The sequence below is a fragment of the Nasonia vitripennis genome, chromosome 4 (assembly GCF_009193385.2).
Source record: "Nasonia vitripennis strain AsymCx chromosome 4, Nvit_psr_1.1, whole genome shotgun sequence".
NCBI lineage: Eukaryota > Metazoa > Arthropoda > Insecta > Hymenoptera > Pteromalidae > Nasonia > Nasonia vitripennis.
In genome coordinates, this window is record NC_045760.1 from 5,011,779 (window position 1) to 5,034,719 (window position 22,941).

Sequence of the window (22,941 nt, forward strand, 5' to 3'; positions counted from 1 at the left end):
GACGGCCGGCACTGCTGCGCCGCGCGAAGCCTCGCACGCATGCGAGCAAGCGCGCGACTAGTCGCGTAAAGTGCATCGCATGTATGCATATATAATCTGCTGTGCGAAGCGACGGGGGGATCGACGAATTTTTTTTTTTACCACGAGTTATATGGACTTGTATACTTTCCGCGGAAAGGAACTTATATATGGATTGATCATAGGGAATAACCAGAATGATAAATTTATAAAGTGCACGCGCGTCGCGCAATTTAAAAACACAGTGTATTTCAATGAAGAAGCTGCATCAGCGCGGCTTACATAATCCGCCGGGCCGCCGACGGCAGCGCTGAGCTATTTAGATGAGTTGACTCCAATTCAGCCGTTTTACCGTGAGAATCTCTCGGTCCGTCTATATTCTCTCTATAAACGTCGCGATAACACACGTCACCGCAGCTCTTTGCGCGCGCGCGCCTGAGGGAGAAAAAAAAAGATGCAAATCGCGCGACTCTGTGAGCTGTGTATATAATACACAATTTAATTAATTCCCGCCGAATATTCTCTCCGAGCTCGCGACGCGCATAATGATTTAGCGCCGATAAAAACGTCTCTATTATTTATTCAAATTCCCCGGGCAATTGATGGCGGCGATTAAAATTTACGTTTTCGGAATATCGCCTCAGCTCTCTTTCTCTCTCTCTCTTTCTCTCTCCACTGAGATGCTTTATATATAGTGCGCGTATAGGGTAAACAACGAATCGCTCTCGTCAACTGCTCGTCGGCGTTTGGAATAATAAAACGCGGTTACGCGATAAATCACTGTGCTGCAGCTTCTTTCGCGCGTGAGAAGGAAATTCGTCAATTGGCCGAATAGCGCATAAGGCGTTAAATTTGCATTTATGCCTAAGTCCGGTTCTCTCTTATACACAGCGTGTGCCGCGGAGGAAAGGGATCCGCGGCGGCGTGTAATGCGCGTAATGACATGGTTTTCGGTTTCTGTATTGAAACACGATTCTCACTGGGGTAGGTCGTCGACGCCGGATCGGAGAGCAGCACTTCTCTGGCTCGTGTGTTTACAGGCATCAGGCTAGCTTTGTGTGGGTTATATACCTTGACCCCTCGCGTCGAGCTGATTGGACCCGAGAATTTTCTATCGATACACATAGACACACTGTGTGTCTCCTCTTCCGGTCGCATCTCGTTCTTCCTCGTTCTGGCTCTCGCTATGGCTTCTTCTTGGGTGTCGCTCTACTCATTCATGGCTTCGCGGCGACGCTGTCCTCAATGAACTCTCTCTTTCTCGCTTCTGTTTACCCGCCGTCGAGCGGAAGCCTTTTCCCGAGAGCTGACCGGCTCGATAACACGAAGAAAACGATTATCCTAATCCGCCGGCGTGTAATTTCGCGGCGCCTCGTAAGTATAACGGCATTACATCCGCGTCACCGCGACGCGCAGCCCCTGTCGAGGGAATCTCTCGGAGCATAGAAGCATCCCCCCATTCGCGACAACCCCTGTTGGTACGATAGTATACCGGAAACTCGTTGCCGACTCCCATTGGCGCTTCCGGAGCCAATCGGCGCTCGCTCGCGCGGCAGGGAGGGATGGTCTTTTCTTTTTTTTTTTTCTCCGCGGCGACATATGTGCCGCGCGCGTGCCGCCACGCGTGCTCCGCATTGAAATTCAATTTTCGGGGACGTTGCGCACTTTTTTCATATTATACAACGACTCGACGCCTAAACAAACGAGCTTACGCGAATATCGGTATATATATACATTCTTTAAACTCTAGGTAGGTGCTAAGTGCACTTTGCCGGCTATAGCGAGGGGGTGTAGCCCCATAGGGATATTATAATCGAGACTATGGAGCGATACTCGATTGATGCGGCCTGACGCAGCTACTCTGACGCGATTACGATTATGTTCGCAGTATAGTCTTTAATTCCATTTTGCGCGCGCGCGCGCGTCAGGGCCGAGAGCGAGACGCTATATGCAGAGGGGGGAATATGGTATATCGGCGCGATCGACCGGTAGTTACTTAGCGCCTTATATTCCGATGGCGGAGCTCTTGATCGCTATCTGTCCATGTATAATACTCCCGAGGATCGAGCTCGACTGAGCCGAGAGGAAGGGGGATGGATGGCTGGAGAGAGAAAGGTTCCGCTCGTTATATACCCCCGTAAATTTATCGCGAGAGAGATAACGCATCAGCACACAATCCGTCCGACCTTCGCTCTCCGGGCTGAAGAAGAGCTGGGCGTTTCGGATCGATCAGGCCCGGCTGGACGATATTAATTCGATATTGATTCAACTTTCTCGGTGTTTCCCGCAGCTTTTTCAACTCTCTAAACAGCAAAAACGAAGCTACACAGCAAAAGAGCGAAAGAAACAGGGGGGGGGGGGCGGCGGCATGAGCGTAGTGTAAGGCGACACCGCGCGCTAGTCTCCGAGATAATCGCCTTCATAATTCGCGAGTTCGCGGAACGACGCCGGAGAGAGAGAGAGAGAGAGAGAGAGAGAGAGAGAGAGAGAGAGAGCTTCAGCGCACGTGCAACATCGAAAAGACAATGCGCGCCAAGTTATCATCGCTATAGCGGCCGAAATCAAGGGATATAGCTGTTATAATCCGCCGCGGATTAGCGGTGTACGTCAGCCATCAGCGCGCGCATTGTCCTTCGTCCGTTCAGCTCTATATAATACGGTTATGATTTAGACCGCGGGGAAGCGAGTAGAGGGAGTGAGAGAGAGAGACGAATGCGCGAGCGGAGGGAAAGAAAGAGAGACGTCGGTGTCGGGTTACCGTCAGGAGCCTCACCCCGCCGTCACGCACTACTATAGTTGTGTGTGTGTGTGGTACGTTTGTATAGTGCCTGTGTGCACACAACTACCAGCCGGCCTGCAGCTTTTTTTTCTCTCTCTCTCTCATCGTCCGTTGCGCGCTACCGCGCGGCGCGATGTCCCCGTGCGCTATTCTCTCCTTTTTATATTCGAAACGATCGAGCTGAAATCAAGGACAGCGCACGCGGCAGAGGAATCCCGAGGAAAACGTTTACGAATGCCAGAAGTACAATCAGCTGAAATCGACACTTCAACATTACGATAAGTATACTTACTCGGCGGACGGCGATAAGAGAGCGCCTAGTCGGCGTTGACTATATCTCTTCGCGGAACAGTATAGGCGCGAAGAGAGAGGAATCGCCGGGCGTTAATTAAAGCGCCGGCGCGTGATATTTCGCTGCAGCTGATGATGATGATGATCCTCCGGTGCCTGTGTATAGGGAAGGCCGCAGTGATTTTCGAGCGAGAGGCATATTTATGGCCGGGCCGGCTGAAATTAATTTATGCAGCCGCATAGACTGCCACGTAATTTATTCGCGCCGAGCGCAATCAGTCACTTTCTCTCTCTCTCTCTCTCTCTCTCTCTCTCTCTCTCTTACTCTTTTGCGCGATGTAAGGAAATCCCCTGCGCGCGGCTGTCCGTTGTTACTTACGCATACACACACACACACACACGACTATAGTACATCACACAGGGCTGAGCTTCGATCGTTAGATATGTTTTTACGCGCGCGGAAAAGAGGATCTCGCCCACGCGACTCGCTCATTCCAGGAAGATTCCAAGCGTTCGGCAATTACTCGGGGCTGACGTATTTATGTAAATCACGAGAGCGTGTAGAGGACATATCTATAAAAGGAAGAAAGTCACAGCGATCGAGTCCGCAGATAGGGAGGCCGAACTAATAAGAGAAAAGGCGATATAAAAAATGTTCCTCTCTCTCGAGAAAGAGAGAGAGAAAGAAGAAAGTCTCGCTCGCGTCTCTCTCTCTCTCTCTCTCTCGCATATTACGAGAGATCCGAGCGAGAGATTGCGGCCAGCGAGGGGTGTAATGGACGGACTAATTTGCGAAATTTAAATTCCGTCCCCGAACTGCACGCGCGTCTCTACCTCCCAAGAAAGCCTCGCGAATTCCGCGGACTGCGTGTATTTATTTTTCATCTCGTGCGGCTGTATAAAAAAAAAACATCTGTCCTCTCGAGCTCCGCTTCCTGGAAAAATTCGCACCGGCGCGTGCCTCCTCGTATACGTCTTATCTCTCTCGGCTCGGAAGAGCTATGTAGAGACTAAACAATCTCTATATATCATATACGCTGCAGCTATCCTCTTACGCGATTGGAATTAAAATTCGATTAACCCCTACGCGCGCAATCGTCTTTACACAGCGAGTTTGACGCGCATAATGGACCAAAAGAGCATCGGCCTTTCATAAAAGCGAGTCTGAAGTGTACTCGTTGCGCGCGCGAGCGAGAGGAGAATACAAAAGGGGCCGCGACTCCCCGGCGCTGTCAAGATGCGCCATAGTGTATACTTGACTGTACCGTCCTCGCCATGGGATTTTTCTCCATTATACGTACCTTTGTTATACACTCCGTTCCCTCTCTCTCTCTCTCTCTCTCTCTCTATTGTCGCAGCTATTATACACACTCGGCGGAAATTTTCCAACTTTCGTGCACATCGTATACGAACTCGTTCCCGCGAGAGGAGAGAAAAAAAAAGGAGCGGACGAGATCGCGCGGCATAATTTACGTATAGACTAAACAGACGAGTCTCTCCCCCGCCGGAGCTTAACTTTACGATCCGATCTTCGCGTCGAAATCCCTGCAGGGCCTCTCTTTGCGCGCTCTTACAGACACACACACACACATCAGGGCCCGCGAATTATAACAGACCGATGAGCACGCGTCGACTGCTCTTATTCCGCCTGGCCGCTTCTTACGGGTAAGGAAGAAAAAAAAAAAAAGAAACAAGTAGAAACGAGCGCAAACATCGGAGGGTCAGTCTCTCCGCTATCTCGTCGAGGACATGAGCGCGTTAAAGTTTCTCGAGAGCGAAAGATTTTTAACGGTTTCGCTTATTAGAGAGAAGTTTAACGATGATTCCGAGACGTTATGGAGCGTATGCCGAAGAGAGATCGCGATAGGGGCCAAACGAGAGCAAGCGCCGAGATTTGCCGATATACCGGGGCACTGCAGCAGTATAGTAGTAGTATCCGATGCGTATCTCATCTTCAGGTCGATCCACGCGCGTCGCTTTGATGATCGCGAGCGAGGATCGAGAGCCGCTAAAAAGCGCATCTGGCCCGCACGGTTGGCTCCTTTGTGCCCACCTTTCGGGTATATACCCGAGTGCGCGCGTGTGTGTGTAAGCGCCGGCGATGCGGGGGTGGATAGAAGAATGAGCAGCCGTTTAGCGATCCAGCTGCGCGCTTGTGTTCTTTTCTCTCGGAATATACATGTCGCTTATATATACGGTGTGTGCGTACTTGCGCTGATAAATAAAGTATATGGAGGATTAGAGCTGGGAAAGGTGTGTGTGTGTGTATGTGTGTGTGATTGAAAATCAGAACGATCGTTTGTCTTTTTGCTTATTCGGCGTTGCACGATATACTTATGTATGTACTCCTTTTATTAATTTAAATAACATCAACTTTATTCGATACAATCTTACATATCGTGACTGCTTCTCTCTCTCTCTTTTTTCCTCGTATAATCCTGCGCATTGTGCATCGTTTAGAGTTGGGCATTTTCCTTACGCGTTAATAATACGCGCGACGCCGACCGTCTCCGCGCTGCTATATAACTATACTTGTACACATCACCTTCGCCTCGTAATTATAACTCGCTCTCTCTCTCTCTCTCTCACTCTCTCGCACTATTTTCGTTTTCTCACTTCACACACAGCGAAACTATACTTTTACAACGGCCAGAATCGCGCTTCCTATATACTTCCTCTCACCTCATCAGTGTGCTCGCTTATATATATCGTGATAATACACACGACGTATATTTTTATATAATAATATCTATATTCACTTTATATATATAATATATCGCATTCTATGTGTTTTTTTAATTCATATTACTCACTACTATGTAAACGCGATTTGCGCGCAAGACTCGAGTGTGTCGCTTTGTGCATAGGAGTCGTTCTTCTCTTGTCTTTTGCTCTTGCCTCATCCTTTATATTGTATTTCTCGCGTGACAATGTGGTTTCGCAGAATATTATGCCCTCTCGACACCTCAAAATTTTGCGTTTCTCTCTCTCTCTCTCTCTCTCTCTCTCTTGAATCATCTCGCCTCTGATAACTGATCTACGTAATATAGTGTATAGTGGCACTGCTTGTATACGTCGTCGGCAGTCTTGCTCCTCTAAAACCGGATCGGCTTAAACTTTAGTTTGTGTGTACATTCAAGTCTCCTGTTGCTGCAGCGCGTCTATTCAGTAAATAGTATGTTCCTTATGATAAATACGCGCTACGTACGTTACAAATCGTTCGCTATATACAACACAAGAGAAATGGCCGTCATCTTCGCTATTACGAGAGTACAGACAAGTACAAAGAGACATAAAGGGTCTTCTATAGGCAAAAGACCGATTCGTCAGGGAATGTATAGTAACGGTGTGTTTCCGTATGTGCAAATTTGTTCGGATTGTACAATTCGCAGATGATAGTCTACATGTGTGTGTGTGCAGGTCGCCGATCCACCGGTATACATACATTGTGCGTGAAGAAGTTTATCGTCGCAACGAAAAAAAAGAGCGATTTCGGGTGCAGCGATCGAGAAGAGAAAACAAAAAAAGAGAATGAGCGAAGTAATACGAGGATGCTACATTGAAACCGGAGTCGCGCGTAAATCTGCGTACGGATTCGCAACGCGTATGTGTTGTATATTATATACGGACACTATCGCGCCTTTTTTTTTTTTTGTTCGTTCTCTCTATACATCACTCGGCTTATCCCTTTCTCTCGTCTCTCTAATCCTTCGATTGCCGAGAGCTAGCGCGGATAGTATCGGTTGAAAAGGAAAAACGCGAAAAAATTTCACTATAACATATCGACATCGCTTCGTGAACAATACATGTATAATCACACAACTATCACTCTCGAATACACGCACGATTCTCTCTTTCCCGCGAGCGAGCGCTCGGTGTATACACAAATTAAACGTCGTGGAGGCTCGGCGTCGATGGCTATTTATAGCTTTTCGTTCTCGCGCGCGTGTGAGCTACTCTCACTCGCTATACGCTTTCGATCGGTCGTCTTCTCGGCTTCGAGAGATGATTTTTCAATTCGATTCGAGATCCTGGCACAACTCGTCAAACGCGTCAAATCGCGAGTAGATATAATAAAATAAAATCATAAAGGGAATAATCGTCGGATTTTTCCCTCGTACAAGCGCGGAGCCAGCTCGTTTCTGTACATAATTTATATACCCTGTTTCATCCCGTGGACATTGTTCTCGCGCCGTTGCCGCGCTTCACACTGGCTTGTGACTATATCTTAAATAACGAACGCGCGCGGAGGAAGAAACGAGCGACGAGAGAGAGAGAGAGAGAGAGGAGAGAGAGAGAGAGAGAGAGAGAGAGAGAGAGAGAGTCTCGTCTAGCGCTTCAGGCATTTTATATATATGTATAACCCAGTTGGCCGGCCGTTACGACCAAAGGAACAGAACGACGATCGACCTCTCGTCGACTTCGCTTCGTCGCCTCGTTACGCGCGCTTTCCTCCCTCCGCGTGTATAGTTTATTTTAGCTATTTGCTTTGATTATTTTTCTTCTTCTTTTTTATCTTATAAATCCCCTACTCGGAACTAAAGTCCGTTCGAGGAATCACCGGCTAATTATTTGTTTGCTTTAGTAACTTGACTCGCTATGGATTTTTCAATTAACCGAGTTTTCTCTTATGTGTGTTTTTGTGTATATACTTTATATTATTAGATTTCAATTGCCACTTAACTAATATATGCGTATGCTTTATTTACAATCAACTGTCTTTTTATACTTTCTTTGCTATATCATATACTCTTATGTTTTAAGATGTCACACTGAACTGGCGGGGGTGGGTGGATGGGCAGCTTTGATGCGCGCAATACTTTCTTCGAAAATTCATGCGTTTATTTTTCAGCTCTAGAGTAGTATGTTTGATCGACGAGAAAAAATTTGAACGTTGAGTTTATAGTTTGTGCAGAGTTGCAAGAAAATTTGTATACAGACTTGTAAATGGAGTTTGGTAAAAAGAAATATCAAAAGGCCACCTACTCTCTCCACTCGTTTCGTTCTCTATATATCTTTCTTTAAATTACATCCTATATAATATATCATAACATGCGCGAGTGAGTCGTCAACGCGTAAGCCTCGAGTCGTTATAACATAGTTTCTCTTTCTTTTCTATCTACATACATGTACAAGAAGGACAAGTAACGCGAATTCACTCGACTTTTGGGTTCGCGTCATTCGGTTTCATTGTTTTCAGCATTTTTGTTTTTTTTTTTTTTTGACACAACGTACGGTTTCCCACAGAGAAAAACGGTAACTATATAGTGTATGATTGTGATACTCTGTTCTCTCTCTCCCGTGTACGATGGCGACAATGAGACTTTGAACGCATCTGAGATAGAGCAGTTGCTACGTAGAGTCTATGCGTATGTACAACGGCTGAGAACTCTCTCTTTTTTTTAAATGATTTTTCCTTTCATTTTTTATCAACTACTTGTCGCGGTGTCCAAGCTCTGGTCCCCGTCGTCGCGTGTTTCGAGAATGAAGTATGTAGGATTGAAATAATTTAAAAATAACGAAACGCAGACCATAGCGGACACGCTTTCCTAGCCTCCTATATATATATATCTATTTGTGTGTATAATCGCGCGTCTACTCCGTGAGACAGTAAATTCGTGCTTCAACGATAGTCACCGGCTTACTGGAGTTGCCGTTGTGCTGTTGCTGTGGCTGCTGCTGCTGCTGCTGCTGCTGCTGCTGCTGTATCGAGGACGTCTGCTGATACTCCCACGAGCTAGCCTTGTCCTGCTGCTGCGGCTGCTGATGATGATGATTGCTATGATGATCACTGCTAGTCTGATGATGATGCAAATGATGATGCGAATGATGATTCTGGTAGTGATAGGGTTGCTGCTGCTGCTGCGGCGGCGGCGGCTTGCGCTTGTTGCTAGTGGTGGGTCGAGCCCAAGGTCACAAGGAATGATACTCGCCGAGCACTAGACTGGCGCTGTGGTAGCCCGCGTGGGATCCAGGCATGGCCATCGTGCCCATACCCTGGTAGGCGCCCATGCCCATGCCGTTCATCGACATGCCGTTCATCGTGTGGTTCACGCCCTGCATCGAGCTGGGCATCATCGACGAGTGACCCATCGGGCTGAGGCCTCCCATAGACGGTGCTATCGCGCCCATCTGCATCGAGGTCGCCGTGTGGGGCAGGGACTTTTGCAGATCCGACGAGCTCGGCGTGCCTATCAGGTAGTCCTGCGGACAGAGGATCGGGCGGATTTGCTTTTTACCGATCTGACACAGCGAGAGCGTTTTCATATAGGATCAAAGGGATTCTGTACAAACCTGCGAGCTGTAGTACTGCATGTAATCGAGCTGGCTCTTCTGCTGGGCGCAGCTCGACTGGTGGGGAAGCGTCGCCGTCGGATGGACGAGTCCGTGAGCCGCGGCGGCAGCTTGAAGGTGATGCTGCAGCTGGTGCTGCAGGTTCCTCTTGTCGTCGCCGGCGACGCTCTCGTTGCTGCTGTCGTGGTGATGCTGGGCCTGCATGTGGTGTCCGAGGCTGCTCGCGTGGCTCTGGTGGTACGAGTGCGGACTCGAGGAGACCGAGACCTGCGCCGGCAGCTGGTACATGCTCGAGCTCTGCTGCTGTTGCTGATGGTCGACCAGCTGGTGCGGGGCGGTCTGAGGCGGCGGTTGCTGTTGTTGCTGCTGCTGCTGCTGCTGGGCGACGGCGCAGGAGGCTGCCGATTGCTGGGACTGCTGGCTGACCGACTGGCGCTTCGTCTCGTCGCCGCTCTCGTAGCTCGAGTCGCCGGGGTCGCCGTTGTGGCACTTGTCGCCCTTCTGACCGCTGCGAACACACAAGAGGGGTGGCGAAGCGTTAAATTTTACATTCACATTTCGCTGATATGCAATTTTTACGCGGTCAATCTTGTAAGCGCGCATAAATCAGCTCTCCTAATCGAAATAAATCAATTACAGCGCACCTGTGCGCCCGCGCGAAAGAATAAAACTCGCGAATAAATAATCCGTCGGCGCTTGTATCCCCGAGAGATAATGCCGCGCATAAAAATGTCAACCGAGTCTCAACGCTATCGGCCCTGTGTGTCTGTGTAAAATTAATGGACCGCCTAATAATCCCTTATTTGCCCTCTTTAATAACTCTCGGCGATCTAAAAATACACGGCCGAATCGGCATTATGGATATATACGAGGGGGATTATTCGCCGACGAGCTAATTGATGGCCATTCGGTTGCGTGACTCGTCGCGCGCGTCCGAAAGTCCGTTCTATATACATATATGCATGTAAAAGGAAAACGACGATGTAGAGAGGAGGACGGCGAGTGGCGAAGTTAATAAGGATGCGCGACACCTCGAGTGAGCAAAGAGCCGAGTCGGGAACGAGTGTCGTATAATATCGAGGGGCATGGGGGGGGGGGAGCCTCGTAAACATAAAGTCAATTTAGCGGACCTCCTCGGCGACTAGTTTCTCTCCTGGGATTACCCCCTCCCTCTTTCGCTCTATACCTTGTGCACGCTTGCACCGCGTATAAACCTACAACATTTATTAACGATTCTCTCCTCGACGCGATATCGACAAGCCTTGTCTGCTACCAGAGACACACATCGCACACTCGTAAATTATCGGGCCTCAAAAATTTAATCGTATCCTCGCGCGCGGCAGAGGCAACGTCGAAAAAAAGCGCCAATCGTTAATCGCTTGTCCGACAAGTCTTTTAGCTCGAGCCCTCGACTCTCTGCTGTTTTCCCTCACGGAAGAGCATATACAAACCGGTCGCGAGATATACCGATTGCCAAAGTGCATCGAGCCGTCGCGTTGTATAGAGATAAGCGTGAAAGCTTCCGAATTCGAGCGAAAAATCGCGGCGATGCAGTATATATATATACACACAGGCTATATCCTCGCTGGCTCTTCCTTCGCCGTCTCTATAAATCCTATCCGTGATCCCGAGGCTAACAAAAGGATAACCGGCCCTTTCTGCTCGCGCCTCGCGAGAAGAGTTATTTCCACGAGACGAACGCCCCCACGTCGCTGCGCTGCAGTGTTGTATATAGGTACAAGCGAAGCTCGAGCGATAATGTGACAGCGATTTTTTTCCCGCATACGTGCGGTATAGTATATGCCGAAGACAATATAACGCCGAGATGATGAGCGGCTAATTATAAGCGGAGGCGCGCACGCGCGCGTCAAACTGGTCCGAACGTCTGGCTCGACTCGATTAGCATAATTCCTAATTTAATTCCTCCGATAAATTGCAGAAGTGGCCGATCTTATCGCCGCCAGCGCGATTCCGCTAATTCGCGTCTAACTTTATCGCCGGCGATAAGATCGCCTCGCGTATAAGTATGCGGTCCAGAGCGAGCGAATTTTTGGCCCTCTCTCTCTCTCTCTCTCTCGTAAAAGCGCTCGTCGATGCGCGCGCCCGGTTTCGTTAATTGTTTGCGCTTTATTCGCGGTAAACATTTAATCTGTGCAGCCCAGTCTTATCGCCGGCTCGAATCTGTACAAGCGATAACCGGCCGCGAGAGCAAATGACATCGCGCGAGTTATTATTACAATTCGAGGCTCTTTTGCCGATTGAGAGATACGCGAAATATAAAGAATGTTGATTGGCGCAGGAAAAATCGTGCGTTTAAGCTTATACTGCATAGCTAGCGCGAAAATTAAAAAAAAAAAAAAAAAAAAAGCGTATAAGCGCCGTGAGATCGCCATAAATAATAGCGGCGCGCGATGAGTCAGCCACAAATCCTAATCAAAGTAATGGCCTGCGCTCGTGGATCGTGATCGTGTATAAACGCACAGACACACAGGGAGAGAAGAGAGTGTATAAGGTCCCGCAGCAGCGGCAGCGCCGAGAAAATTTACTGCCCGATCGCCGGGACGATAAGGCATACCTGGGAGACACCTCTTTCGGTTTATAGGCCCGGGATATATATGCAGCGGGTGGCCCCATCGACGACGACGACGACGACGAGCACGACAAAAAAGGAGGAGGTGGAGGAGGAGTGGAAAATATCACTCTTCTCGCGTCGTTTCTCTCTCTCTCTCTCTCTCTCTCTCTCTAGCTTCACCTTTTTTCCTCGGCTTCGAGATTCAGCTGCTGCCGGCTATCCGGGGAACACTGGTAAAAATTTGTATTTCGGAAAGAGATAGTGACGGAGAGATAAGCGTACGGAAAGCCGCGGGAGTTCCGACGTTCTTTTTATGCTCCGGGGCCTTACTTAGACACGACTCGTGATTAGGCCCGCGGATAACGAGCTTTAATCGGCTTTGTTTAATGTGCTGCGAGAATCTGCAAAATTTCCCAAAAATATACGTATTCTTAGACGACATACAATGCAAAACCTCAGCCTTATCGATTCCCCGCAGTAAATTACGCGAGAAGCCATCAATTTTCACTCGTTCTCCTATGTGTATCCCACACGCGCACGCAGCACTCGCGATAATCAATTGACCGAGCCGCAGACACTAGCGCTCGGAATTTCGGGGGCGTAAACGCGATTTATCGGCGCTGCGCCATACGTGTCCGACATCGCACGCTTCAGGATCCCCGACGCGACGGCAAAAAAAAACTTCTGCCCTCGGCATGATTCCTCTCGCATACTATTCTCGGCGATATCGCTATACGCTTTTGTTTTCAGCGCATTGTGCAGTGCAAGAGACGTCTTCGCAATTAACGGAGCGCGACGGCTCGCGGAAATATAAATCATACGGACGATTTGTAGCTTCTCGATTCGTGTGCGTATTTTTGTTTTCCACAGCAGCATCGTTCTCTTCCCGGCAGGTGATATTCCCGGAGGAGCTGCATCTCTCCCGTAAAAAAGAAACGGGGAAAACTGTGGCAGCTGATTCTATAAGCAGATAGGAAAATTTCTCTCCTGTGTGCGCGTGTGTGTGTGTGTGTGTGTTTGAGAGAGAAAGGTGTACACACGCTCTGTTTACAAACTCTCCTCCCCGCATGTGCACAGTTGCAGGAGATCCGTCCCTCCCGTGGCGCGCAGACGTGCGTCCGGTTCGCGCAGGTCAGACTTTCGCTGTGTGTATGCCCGTATTATAACCGACGATGATGACGCGGCTGCTTCTTGCGGGAAAATTGAAAAGCCCGGAGAGAGTTAGGAAGTAATAGTGCTAATGATCAAAAAGCGGTTATTTCGAGAGAAACCGACGTCCAAGTGCATATCACGGCTTCTCTATCCGCGCGAAAGTAGACTGATATTTATGTCGGCGACGAAACGACTGCAAAGCTCGCTGCACCTCACTGTCAGTCGTCCGTCCGTCCGTCTCTGTGCTTTGGCCGCTTGACAGAGAGCAAGCGAATATTGGCTCTTCCCTCGCGCGAAACTCAATTATTCCCGCGACGCAGAGAGAGAGAGAGAGAGAGGCCGTTAATTTAACGCCGCATACTCTACGCGCACATAGTTGAGTGAAAGACGTTTACTTTAGGCTGCGCGAGCTACGTCAGAAGCCTAAAAATCGAGGCCGAGCTACTATAGATCCTCGAGTGCGATAAATCGATAATCCGATTGCACGTAAGAGCGCCACCCTCCGGCGTCGCCGGATTAAGAGGTGAATTTGACAAGTCAACGAAAAGAAGTTCCTTATCCGTGTCACAATACACGCGACGACGACGAGTTCGTCGTGTGAGGCGTGAATTTTTCACCTACATACACACACACACACACACATTAGGAGAAGTTTATAATAAGAGAGAGAAAGAAAAAGGCGCCAAGTGTTAAAATGCTTTCGCTGTTCCGGCAACCTCCTGATCCGGATTACCAGCAGCCGCTGCTCGGTAGTAGTTCACCCCACGCACACACATACTCTCATAATATATAATACAAAAGAAATGTTCGAGCGCAGTAAAAAAACCCAGCCGATTATCGAATTTGTTGCCGGTTAAGGGATTTGTGTGCGCGGACTGTGCATAATGCGATGAGCGACGGAAAAAACAAAAAACTCGCCACCCACGGAGAGCAATTCTCTTTCTCTTCGCTTTTCGGAGGCGCGACCCCCTCTCGTGCTGCAGGTATATAACGCGGGGCTGGAAAATCGCTCGCTCGAGCGGGAAAACCCGCCGGCGCGCGGATACAATACGGCCCTCTGATGGAAGGTTAAATAGACTTTTATATATAGATAGTATATAACGTATTGCGCAACGATCGGTTCCGTTCGAGATTCAACCCGTTGCCGGACGCGACGATCCGCATCGAGAGAATTGCGCGCCTCGCGGTCTCTCTCTCTCTCTCTCTCTTTCTCTCGCGTGTATTTACATAAGCCTTGTGTGTCGGCCGTCTGGTGTAACTCGACACCGCGTAGATATCCTCACTGTGTGTCTGCTCGTTACGGAAGGCCGGGATACGCGGCTGCGTGAAGGGCGAACGTGCGGTTTTTTTTTTCATATACTTTTGAAAAAAAAAAAAAATTCATTGCGACGCTTTCGAGAATGTCGAATCCCAATGATATTCCGGACAAACGCGAGTACGTCGGAGTGTATATAGAGGATCGATCGGCTGCGTGTGTTTGCCGAGCAGCCCCTGCGCACTTGGCTGATTTCATCTGACTCATATAAAGCACACAGAAGCTTCTGATGGAATCGAGGGAGATAAGAGCGAGGAGAGGGATTGTTCTCTCTAAAACGAGAGCGAAGAATTGAGGCAGACAGGCCGAGAGAAACGGCTAATTGCCATTGATATTAATGGCTCTATTATGCAACGCGAATTGTAGAGGGTAAGTGTAATCTCTCTTGTTCTACTCTCGCCACTATGTCGTTGTAAATGTTTTAAGTATAAGCGTCTGGGAAGCTGGTTAAACAGACGCAGTCACTGTCTCGGAAAGCTCGCGAGACAGCTACTATCATAAAACACAATCGTCGCGTCTCTCGACCACAAGCAAGTTCCGCTTTGCGAAAACAACGCAGTCTGTGCGGACCATTGTTATCGGCTATATTTACTATACGTGTATCTCTCTTATGTAACGTCCGAAAATCCGAGAATATAAAAATATCCTTCTCGAAAGCGGCACCAAGAAACATCCCGTATATACTTGCACAGAGGCTCGTTTCACCATCCAGAGGGTTATAACACGTGAAAAAAAAAAAAAAAAAATGTCGGCATGAAAGAGGCATGTAGCTGCTCCGCGCGTTTATTCGCCTGCGCGCACGCATATCGCGAAGGCGGGAGCTCTCTAGTGCTGCGCGTTCTGGGAACGCGCGCATGAATGAAAGGGCCCCTCTGCAGCAGTCCCCTCTCTACTCGCCCTCTTACTAGCGGCCCCGCGTAAGGAGAGGATTGTTCCTTGCTTTTTTTCGAGCCCGAAAAAGGAAGGCCGCGAGAGAGAGAGAGAGAGAGAGAGACAGAATGGCACTGATTGTGTGTGTAAAGCGCGAGGAAGGCGGGTTCGCGAGCCATGTTCCGGGGATCCCTCCGACAAGCTGTCAACGTTTGACAGGATCTCTCTTTCTTATTAAGAGAGAGAGAGAGAGAGAGAGACGGCTTGATGAAAAAGGGGCCTTCTTCGCCTCTATACAGTGTATAGGGCTGCTCGCTAAGAGAGGGAGAGATAAAAAATGGACGACGCGGCTTTCTCCTCTGCCGCTGCGTGGATGATGCGATTCAATTAATTCCGTCTCTCGAAATTTCGTTCCGTTCGAGAAACGGCGCTCGGTAGACCGCCATGGAGGGAATTTTAACAGCCCTCGCGCGCGAGCCGAATGCGCTATAGCGCCACCCTCTCTTTCTCTGCGGGCTAGTCTCTCCCTCCTCGACGGAGCCATTCCGGAGAGTCAATATTGGCGCAGCCATCCCCTTGTCAACTCGACTGTATACAGAGAGAGAGAGAGAGAGTCTCCCTCTCCGGCACTTGGAAGGAGCCACAGGCGTGCGCGCGCGCGTTTCCGGGAGCGCCGCCCCTCGACTTCCCCAGCTGCTTCCACGGCGCTTTTCTCCTTCGGGCTGCCATCTTTTCCTTCGCTTTAATGTACACGGAAGTAGGCAAGGTATAGCTGTGCGCACGTGGACCAGGGAGAGTCTCAACGATTGGGTTTGAGGAAGAAAATGGACATTTTTTCGAAATAGTTTTTTTCTTATACCCTTTCACAAAACAGCCCGATTGTAGTTTGAACGAAATTATCTACGCACACACGTGTGTTCAGAAAGAAATTCATGTTTTCCCTCTCAACCCTCGAGACACGTTATACTCAAAGGCTCGCGCCGAAATAATTATCGCGAACTTTGCTTCGTAAGATGTGCACCGACGTGTTATTGTCCGATAGCGAATTCGATGTATCATACCATCTTCGATTCCCCGTAGCAATGATACAAATAAAATCAACCCTATAAGGCATATCGGATGAAACGCGGCACGATCTCAATTACGAACGAAAAGCTCGTTTAAAAAAATAAAAAGAGCTTAATCCTTTAGCCGAAAACTGTCCAACTCGCCTTATATACATTTTTTTTTTCAAGTTGCGTGTATACGGGGGCAACAATTTCTTTCCGAGTATACAACTCTGCGCATTCGCAAACACGCACATATATAGGATAGCTGCACACGTAACAGAGTAAGGAATGAAAACTTCGACTCGAGTTTCACACAACAGCCGCGAAAGCAAAAACCCTCTGTTTTTAAATCTCCGAACAAACAAAGCTCGCGCGCGAATATATACACACACACACACACACACACACAGAGCGCTTCAGCGCATGCACGAGAAAGAGAGCCGTCCTTTTTATCGTCGCAGCGCGTTTCTCTTCACAGATAAAAAGCCGTCTTCGTTACGCGGAACGCACCTCGTCATCAATCGCGTATAGGCCCTGAGATAAGGGACTTTTCTTCGATGCGTGTGTAACAATAACAAAGCGCGCGGATTATATCTCGCGGCGGATGTTTTCGAATCGTGAGTAACTACGCTCGAACAATGAAATCTTGAATTTTCGAGGGAAAGTGCCGCGACCGATCGCGTTATCGTTTTCAAGCTATGGCCCGGTGTATACGCCCCTTTCGAGCCCTACACATACAGCTACTGCTCTATTACAATAGAGAAGTGCGCGTACACACGTGCGGCCCTGGCAACGAAACGGTTCGCGTCCTGGAACTATATATATATACGTAGCAATACGCAGAGAGAGAGAGAGAACAGAAAGCGCGCAGGATGTGTCTCTCTGTATAGGTGCATTAGCGATGTTTTGTTTGCATGAGGAGGGGGAGGCAGCCGCGAGGGAGGGAGAAAGTAGGGAAGAAAGAAGCCGAGGGAGAGGACGCCGCCCGTATATATACCGAAGCCATTACTGCCCTCGCTCGCGCTCAAACCATCCGCCTCGATCCATATTGTGTGCGCTGCGTATACGGTAATGGGCCGAGAGAGAGAGAGAGAGAGAGAGACAGACAGACGTACTTGGTCCTTATATGCACTCTCCGGCTTGTTTGTTCTTTTTCTTCTCGAAAAAGGAAATAAAAAATAAAATGTAAACGACGCTCCCGCAACAACAGTAGCGCTGCTGTGCTTAATCGTCGACAGTCGAGTTTTGCGCGATAAACGCGCCGACGCCGGCGGGACTCGAAATACCGCATGTGCCGAGGCGCTCTCGTTCGCTTTTTTGACGCTGCAAGCACGTATAACGCCCACCACGACGCCCCCGTCCCGAGGGGCCGAATTTTTAGCAGGTTTGCCGAGCCAGATAAGATAAGTCAGTGTATATACGGCTCTCCGTTGAGTTGGGAAATTTGACATTTTTTTCTTCAATCTCAATGAGAGTCTCAGCGAGTCGAATAAGGCGAAAATTCGCAGAGAGACGTGTTATACCGCGTGAAAACGAAAAAAAAAAGAAAAAAAGAGGAGCACAAAGTGCGAGCTTACGCACAGAACGAAGACAAAGAGCGAACGCGACAAGAGCTAAGGCGAGTATATGGTTGTTCGACTCTCCGGTGTCTATGGGAACACATATACACATGCATCACAGAAGCCATAAAGAAATTCGATATGCGCCCAGCTCTCGCGCCACGGTGGTGCTTCCCACTTCCTCCTTTCTGTCTCTCGCTCCATAACGCTATACGCGCGCTCTCTGCTGATGATGCTCTCCGCGTGCACTCGTATATATATATATATATATATATATACACGAAACAACACATATATGTTTATGCCGAACACGTACAACGTACACCCGCCGGTGCTACCGGCTGACCATCGACTGCACGTAATGATATTCCGCGAGACGACGTGTAAACGCAGAATTTTCGATTCACGCTGCAACAGCACTCGAGCAGTCTTCATTTTAATTTTCAATCGAATGTAATCAAGCAGCGCTACTGCCGGGACTGTATAATTTCACCGTATTAAAATCGCGATAAACGATACACAGAGCGCGCGATGAATGAACGTGAGGTTTGAAAAATCAAACCGTGTCGTCGCAGCTCGTGGGAGAGAGACTCGCAGCGTTAAACTTACGCCGGGAGTTTAAGCTCTCGCGCTCTCTCACTCGGATCTAAAATCGGATCTGGAGCAACGACCTTCGAAACAACACGAACCCTAACGTGTGTCGCAGCTCTCTCTCTCTCTCTCTCTATCTCTCTCTCGAAATTTTTCGACGCCTCGCGAAGCGAGAGAGAGACTTTTAAAAGAGCTGTAGCGGCGGTTCATTAGACGCGGGAAGCTTGGAAATTGCTTATATACACTCGTATTAATCGTTCGCGATTCGAAGCGTCCTGATGCGGAGACGTCGAGAATAGATCGAACAAATTCCTATGCGCCGAAAGAAAAGCGCACGACACGTATGTTTACCCATCAGCATTTGCCGACGACTCTCTCTCTCTCTCTCTCTCTCTCTCTGTTTATGATTCCCAGCCGCGGCGGAACCCAACCTCCCGCATAACTATTTGTTTTCCGGAGTATATGCGCAGAGCAGCGGTGGCCGCATACTAATTTCCCCTGGAGAGAGTCCGAAAATCCGCAGCCTTAGCGGCGTGTTATTGTTGTTTCAAGAGGAGGCCCTTTGCGGCGCAGTCGGCTTTCCTCAAAGTCAAACTCTCTCTCTCTCTCTCTCTCTCTCTACGGTTGACTTTCGCGAGGGAAGCTTATTAAGGCTCGTGTTTGCGGTAGCGACTTACTTGTGCTCGGAGGCCCGATCCCGCTGCCGGCGATTCTTGAACCAGTTGCTGACCTGCGTCGTCGTCAGGCCCGTCGTCTCGGCGAGCTCCTGCTTCTCCCTGGGCGATGGGTAGGGGTTCGTGTCGTACCACTTCCTCAGGACCAGCCGCGACTTCTCCTTGAAGCAGTAGGACGTCTCCTCGCCGTCCCAGATCGTCCTGGGCAGCGGGAACTTGCGCCGCACCCGATATTTGCCTGATGGACAGGGGGAGGGGGGGGGGGTACACGATTAGAGGACGTGATCTTAATTATGCGCCGGCTTACATAGCAAGAGTAGTAGTGTAGTACTGACCGACCGCCCCGAGAGGTCTGCCGCGCAGCCGCTCGGCCTCGATGTAGTGCGCCTTGAGCCAGAGCAGCTGGAGCTTGTTGTGGTTGTGCGAGCTGAAGGTGTTGCTCTCGAGGATCTGGTAGAGCTCCTTGAAGTTGCCGTGGTGGAAGGCTACGACCGCCTGGGCCTTCAGGACGCTCTCGTTCTTGCGGAGCCGCGCGCACTCCGGCAGGGACCAGAGGAAGCGCGCCAGCCTCTCGACGCTGCCCGCCTGCTGGAGCACCTGGACAGACGCAACCATCGTCTTCATAGACGATAGACAGGGGGGGGCACACTGTTAGTCGGCAGAACTCATCCCGCTCTTTCTCTCTCTCTCTCTCTCTCTTTCTCCTCTTATATCTAGTGTATCTTGTATTTATTTACGCTGTAAATTCTTTTAATTCCGATTGAGCGCGGCTTTCAAGTCTCGAGCATAGCCAATTCTTTGATACACCCCGTCCCCTGAATGTTAGAGTGGAGAGAAATGTTTTGAAAAAATAGCCTAACGTAGTGATACACCAGCGATATCACGGCTCGGAGATACAAGACAACTAGCTCCCACGCCTCACGGACCCTATAAACTGCTGGAATAATTCGGTATGAGCTATCGCTGTGGTCCGTGTGACGAGGGCAAAAGGAGCAAAGTTTTAGAGCCGTGCACACACGCAAAACTCGCGGACGCGATAATATCGTGTTATATGGAAATACGAGCGAGATTCTTTGGGATTAATTAAACGGTGTCAGCCTCGCGGGTATGGCATCGCGCGCGCCGTAAACGTCAGTCGCGAGAGTCGACGGATTTACGCAGGGCGTAAAAAAAGAGACCGCGGGCCAATTATTCGCGAGGATGATATACGCCGGCGAGGGAACGTTTTTTCGTCGCGACGCTGCGTTATGCACGGTTTGAAGCAGAGTAGAAGTGGTGAGTATACAGAAAAGGATTGTAGAAGAAAAGCCAGCAATATCGAAGTGTTTCTCTTCCGAGCGTCACAAAATTTATAAGCAAAATAACAAAAAATTCGACAACAACAACGAAAAAAAAAACAAAAAAAAAAACGCATATCTCACCTCGCAAACGCAGGCGACCTGCTCCTGAGTGAAGGTGAACCCGGGCACTTGTCCATTGGCAGCAACGGCGGCGACCGCAGCCGTGACGACCGAACCGACCGGACTGTCCTGGGGACTGTAGTTAGCTGTAGGTCCGTAACTCGGCGCAGGGCCGTCGATCGGTAGCGACGGGTTGGGTGTACTCTGAGGACTGTAACCCTGCTGCTGCTGCTGCTGCTGCGAACCGGTACCTGCGAGCACGACATCACCGGAGGTCGCGCTTCTCGCGGAACCGGCGGGTCCCCCGTAGGCCATCATCACCTCATTACTGCCTTCTCACACTCGGTTCTGCTGCTGCCACTGCCTCAGTACGACATCCGACGGTCGCTGCTGTGTGTATTACACGCGGTAAAAGAACTCGCTGCACTATATACACCAGAGCGCGCCGGAAGGAGACTGCTGCCGAGATATTCCTCGTGTTACTTATAATCGGCTTTGCGAGAGCCTCTTGCCTCACACACACACACGACGACGACGACGACGACGACGACGCGGAATATGTATAATCCCTCGCGGCTGTATTGTAAAGGATTACGCGGCGTCGCAATTTCTCGACAATGCGCCGTCGGAAAAATCCGCGTGCGCGAGGTTTCGTGTTTCGCCGGCGGGCTTTGCCAAGAGAGAATATCCGCTGCTGCTAGTGCCGCTACGGCCGCGCACTATTAATAGCGCGACTAATTTTAGAAGAGAGCCGAGCGCGCTGCTACCGCTGATATACTTCGTCTTCTTCTGCGCTGCTGCTATACTCGGCGCGCAGCACTACGTGTCTCGTCTACGCGTACAGTCTATTCCTTCTCTGCAGGATCGACTCGCGATCGAAGCGCGCGCACACAAGGTTAAATGATCATCGATGCACTGAATCGACGGGTGTATATAACTCGGTGCGTGTAAGAAGCCACACGCGATGACGCAAGACGAGGTGCGTGGCGGCGGGTCGCGAGAGCTGCAGCACTCGGCCGCGCGGTTCCGAGCAGACTGAGAGCTGAATAGCCGTGGAAATAACGCGAGACGAGGAGAAGAGAGACTTGTGCAGGGTATACGGGAGGGTCGCAGCTCGGATTGGTCCAAGGCGGAGCTTGGGCTGACAGCTTTGTGAGAGAGACGCAAGGGGATTGGCGCGACGCCATGCCGTTAAGGGATTGGACGGACACGCCCACCCGTAGCCGCGATAGCCTGGGTATACTTCTTTTCGCGATTATTATATTGTCTCTTGTATAGGTATTGGTGTATAGCTAGGATATTTTTCGCGAATTGCCGAGGCGGCTTTTTATTATTATTGCTTTTCAAAACTTAGCCCGGCTAACGTATGTGTAAGAAGGAACTCGCGTATACTGTATAAGCGCGCTGCACGTGTGCGCGAGAGAGTGACAGGACCCACGTCAATCATAAAGAGGGCCCGGAAAGCAGCGATGCGCGCGGTCGCGCTGAACAAACGCGAGCGTCATGTGTGCGGCGCGGCCAGACATTATTTCAGCTTTCAGCTCGGACTCGAGTCGCTATACCGGGAAATATGCGCGACATACGTTTTCCGGAGAGAAGATTTCATCTGCAATATCGTCGCTCGTTGAAACAAGCGCGTAAAAATCCAAATGAGCCTCTCCGATTCACAATTAAATGTGTACACAGTTGCGCGCATTATACGGCCGAAAAAAGGCCCACATATCTCGGCCTCCAGTACACACACACACACAATGCGGCATACATACATGTACTTGTGAGTTGAGGCAAGTCGTCCCGCGTCGACTGTGTCAGCTCGACAATAAAGTATTTTCCCATCGACCGCGTGTAAACCCTCGTAACGCCGCAAACGACACTCGCCCCTCGTGTATAATGTGTACTAGTCCATTATTGCCAAAGAATTGGAGCAGCGGCAGTTATATTCTTACGTGTACTTCCACGAGTTGACGTCGGCTCTGCCCTTTTTTCTACGAATACGGCTTTTGTGCGCCGGCGACTTTTTCACGTCGACGCGTCGTCCTTCTCCCTCCCTGTCTCTCTCGAATCGAATACTGACAACATAACTGGCCTAAGCTTGTATTTTCATCGCGAGCGGATTGCGAAACATCGACTCTGAAAATCCCCACCATACAGCTATAATACAAAAGGGAAAACCCTCGAGAGCTGGAGTCAAGCCCACAACACGCTCTCGACTCGACATTGATTTCTTCATCCTCATTGTCGCCCCGACACACAAAGCTGTAGCCCCGACACGACACAAGCCGCAAATTCCCATGTACAGAAAGAGAGAGAGAGAGAGAGAGCCGCGCGGGGCGCCAGACCCCATAGGGCGCCACGGGAGCATTTGAAAAGCCCGCGT

At 49.7% G+C, this 22,941-nt stretch overlaps 1 protein-coding gene across 2 annotated transcripts; it reads right to left on the minus strand.

Moving 5' to 3' along the window:
* Positions 1 to 6,729: 6,729 nt before the first annotated feature.
* Positions 6,730 to 22,885, minus strand: LOC100115806 (homeobox protein six1b). 2 transcript variants are annotated; one of them, XM_016985193.2, is made up of 5 exons: positions 20,586 to 22,885; positions 19,500 to 19,761; positions 19,168 to 19,402; positions 9,383 to 9,890; positions 6,730 to 9,292 (listed from the first exon to the last, which is right to left on the minus strand). In XM_016985193.2, exons 1-5 carry the CDS (start codon positions 20,880 to 20,882, stop codon positions 9,002 to 9,004), a joined length of 1,593 nt encoding a protein of 530 aa, XP_016840682.1. In that variant the 5' UTR covers positions 20,883 to 22,885; the 3' UTR covers positions 6,730 to 9,001. The 2 variants fall into 2 exon arrangements, with proteins under 2 accessions (XP_016840682.1, XP_031785164.1); XM_031929304.1 differs by having other exon boundaries at positions 19,500 to 19,782.
* Between the last annotated feature and the right edge of the window lie 56 nt (positions 22,886 to 22,941).

Bases quoted from the DNA above. Each gene is read 5' to 3' on its own strand.
- LOC100115806 (XM_031929304.1), bottom strand. From the start codon at position 20,882: ATGATGGCCTACGGGGGACCCGCCGGTTCCGCGAGAAGCGCGACCTCC. The intron at 19,783-20,585 runs GTGAGATATGCG...TCGTCTATGAAG, and splicing joins AGGTCGCCTGCGTTTGCGAG to ACGATGGTTGCGTCTGTCCA. The intron at 9,891-19,167 runs GTAAGTCGCTAC...GTGTGTTCGCAG, and splicing joins GATCGGGCCTCCGAGCACAA to CGGTCAGAAGGGCGACAAGT.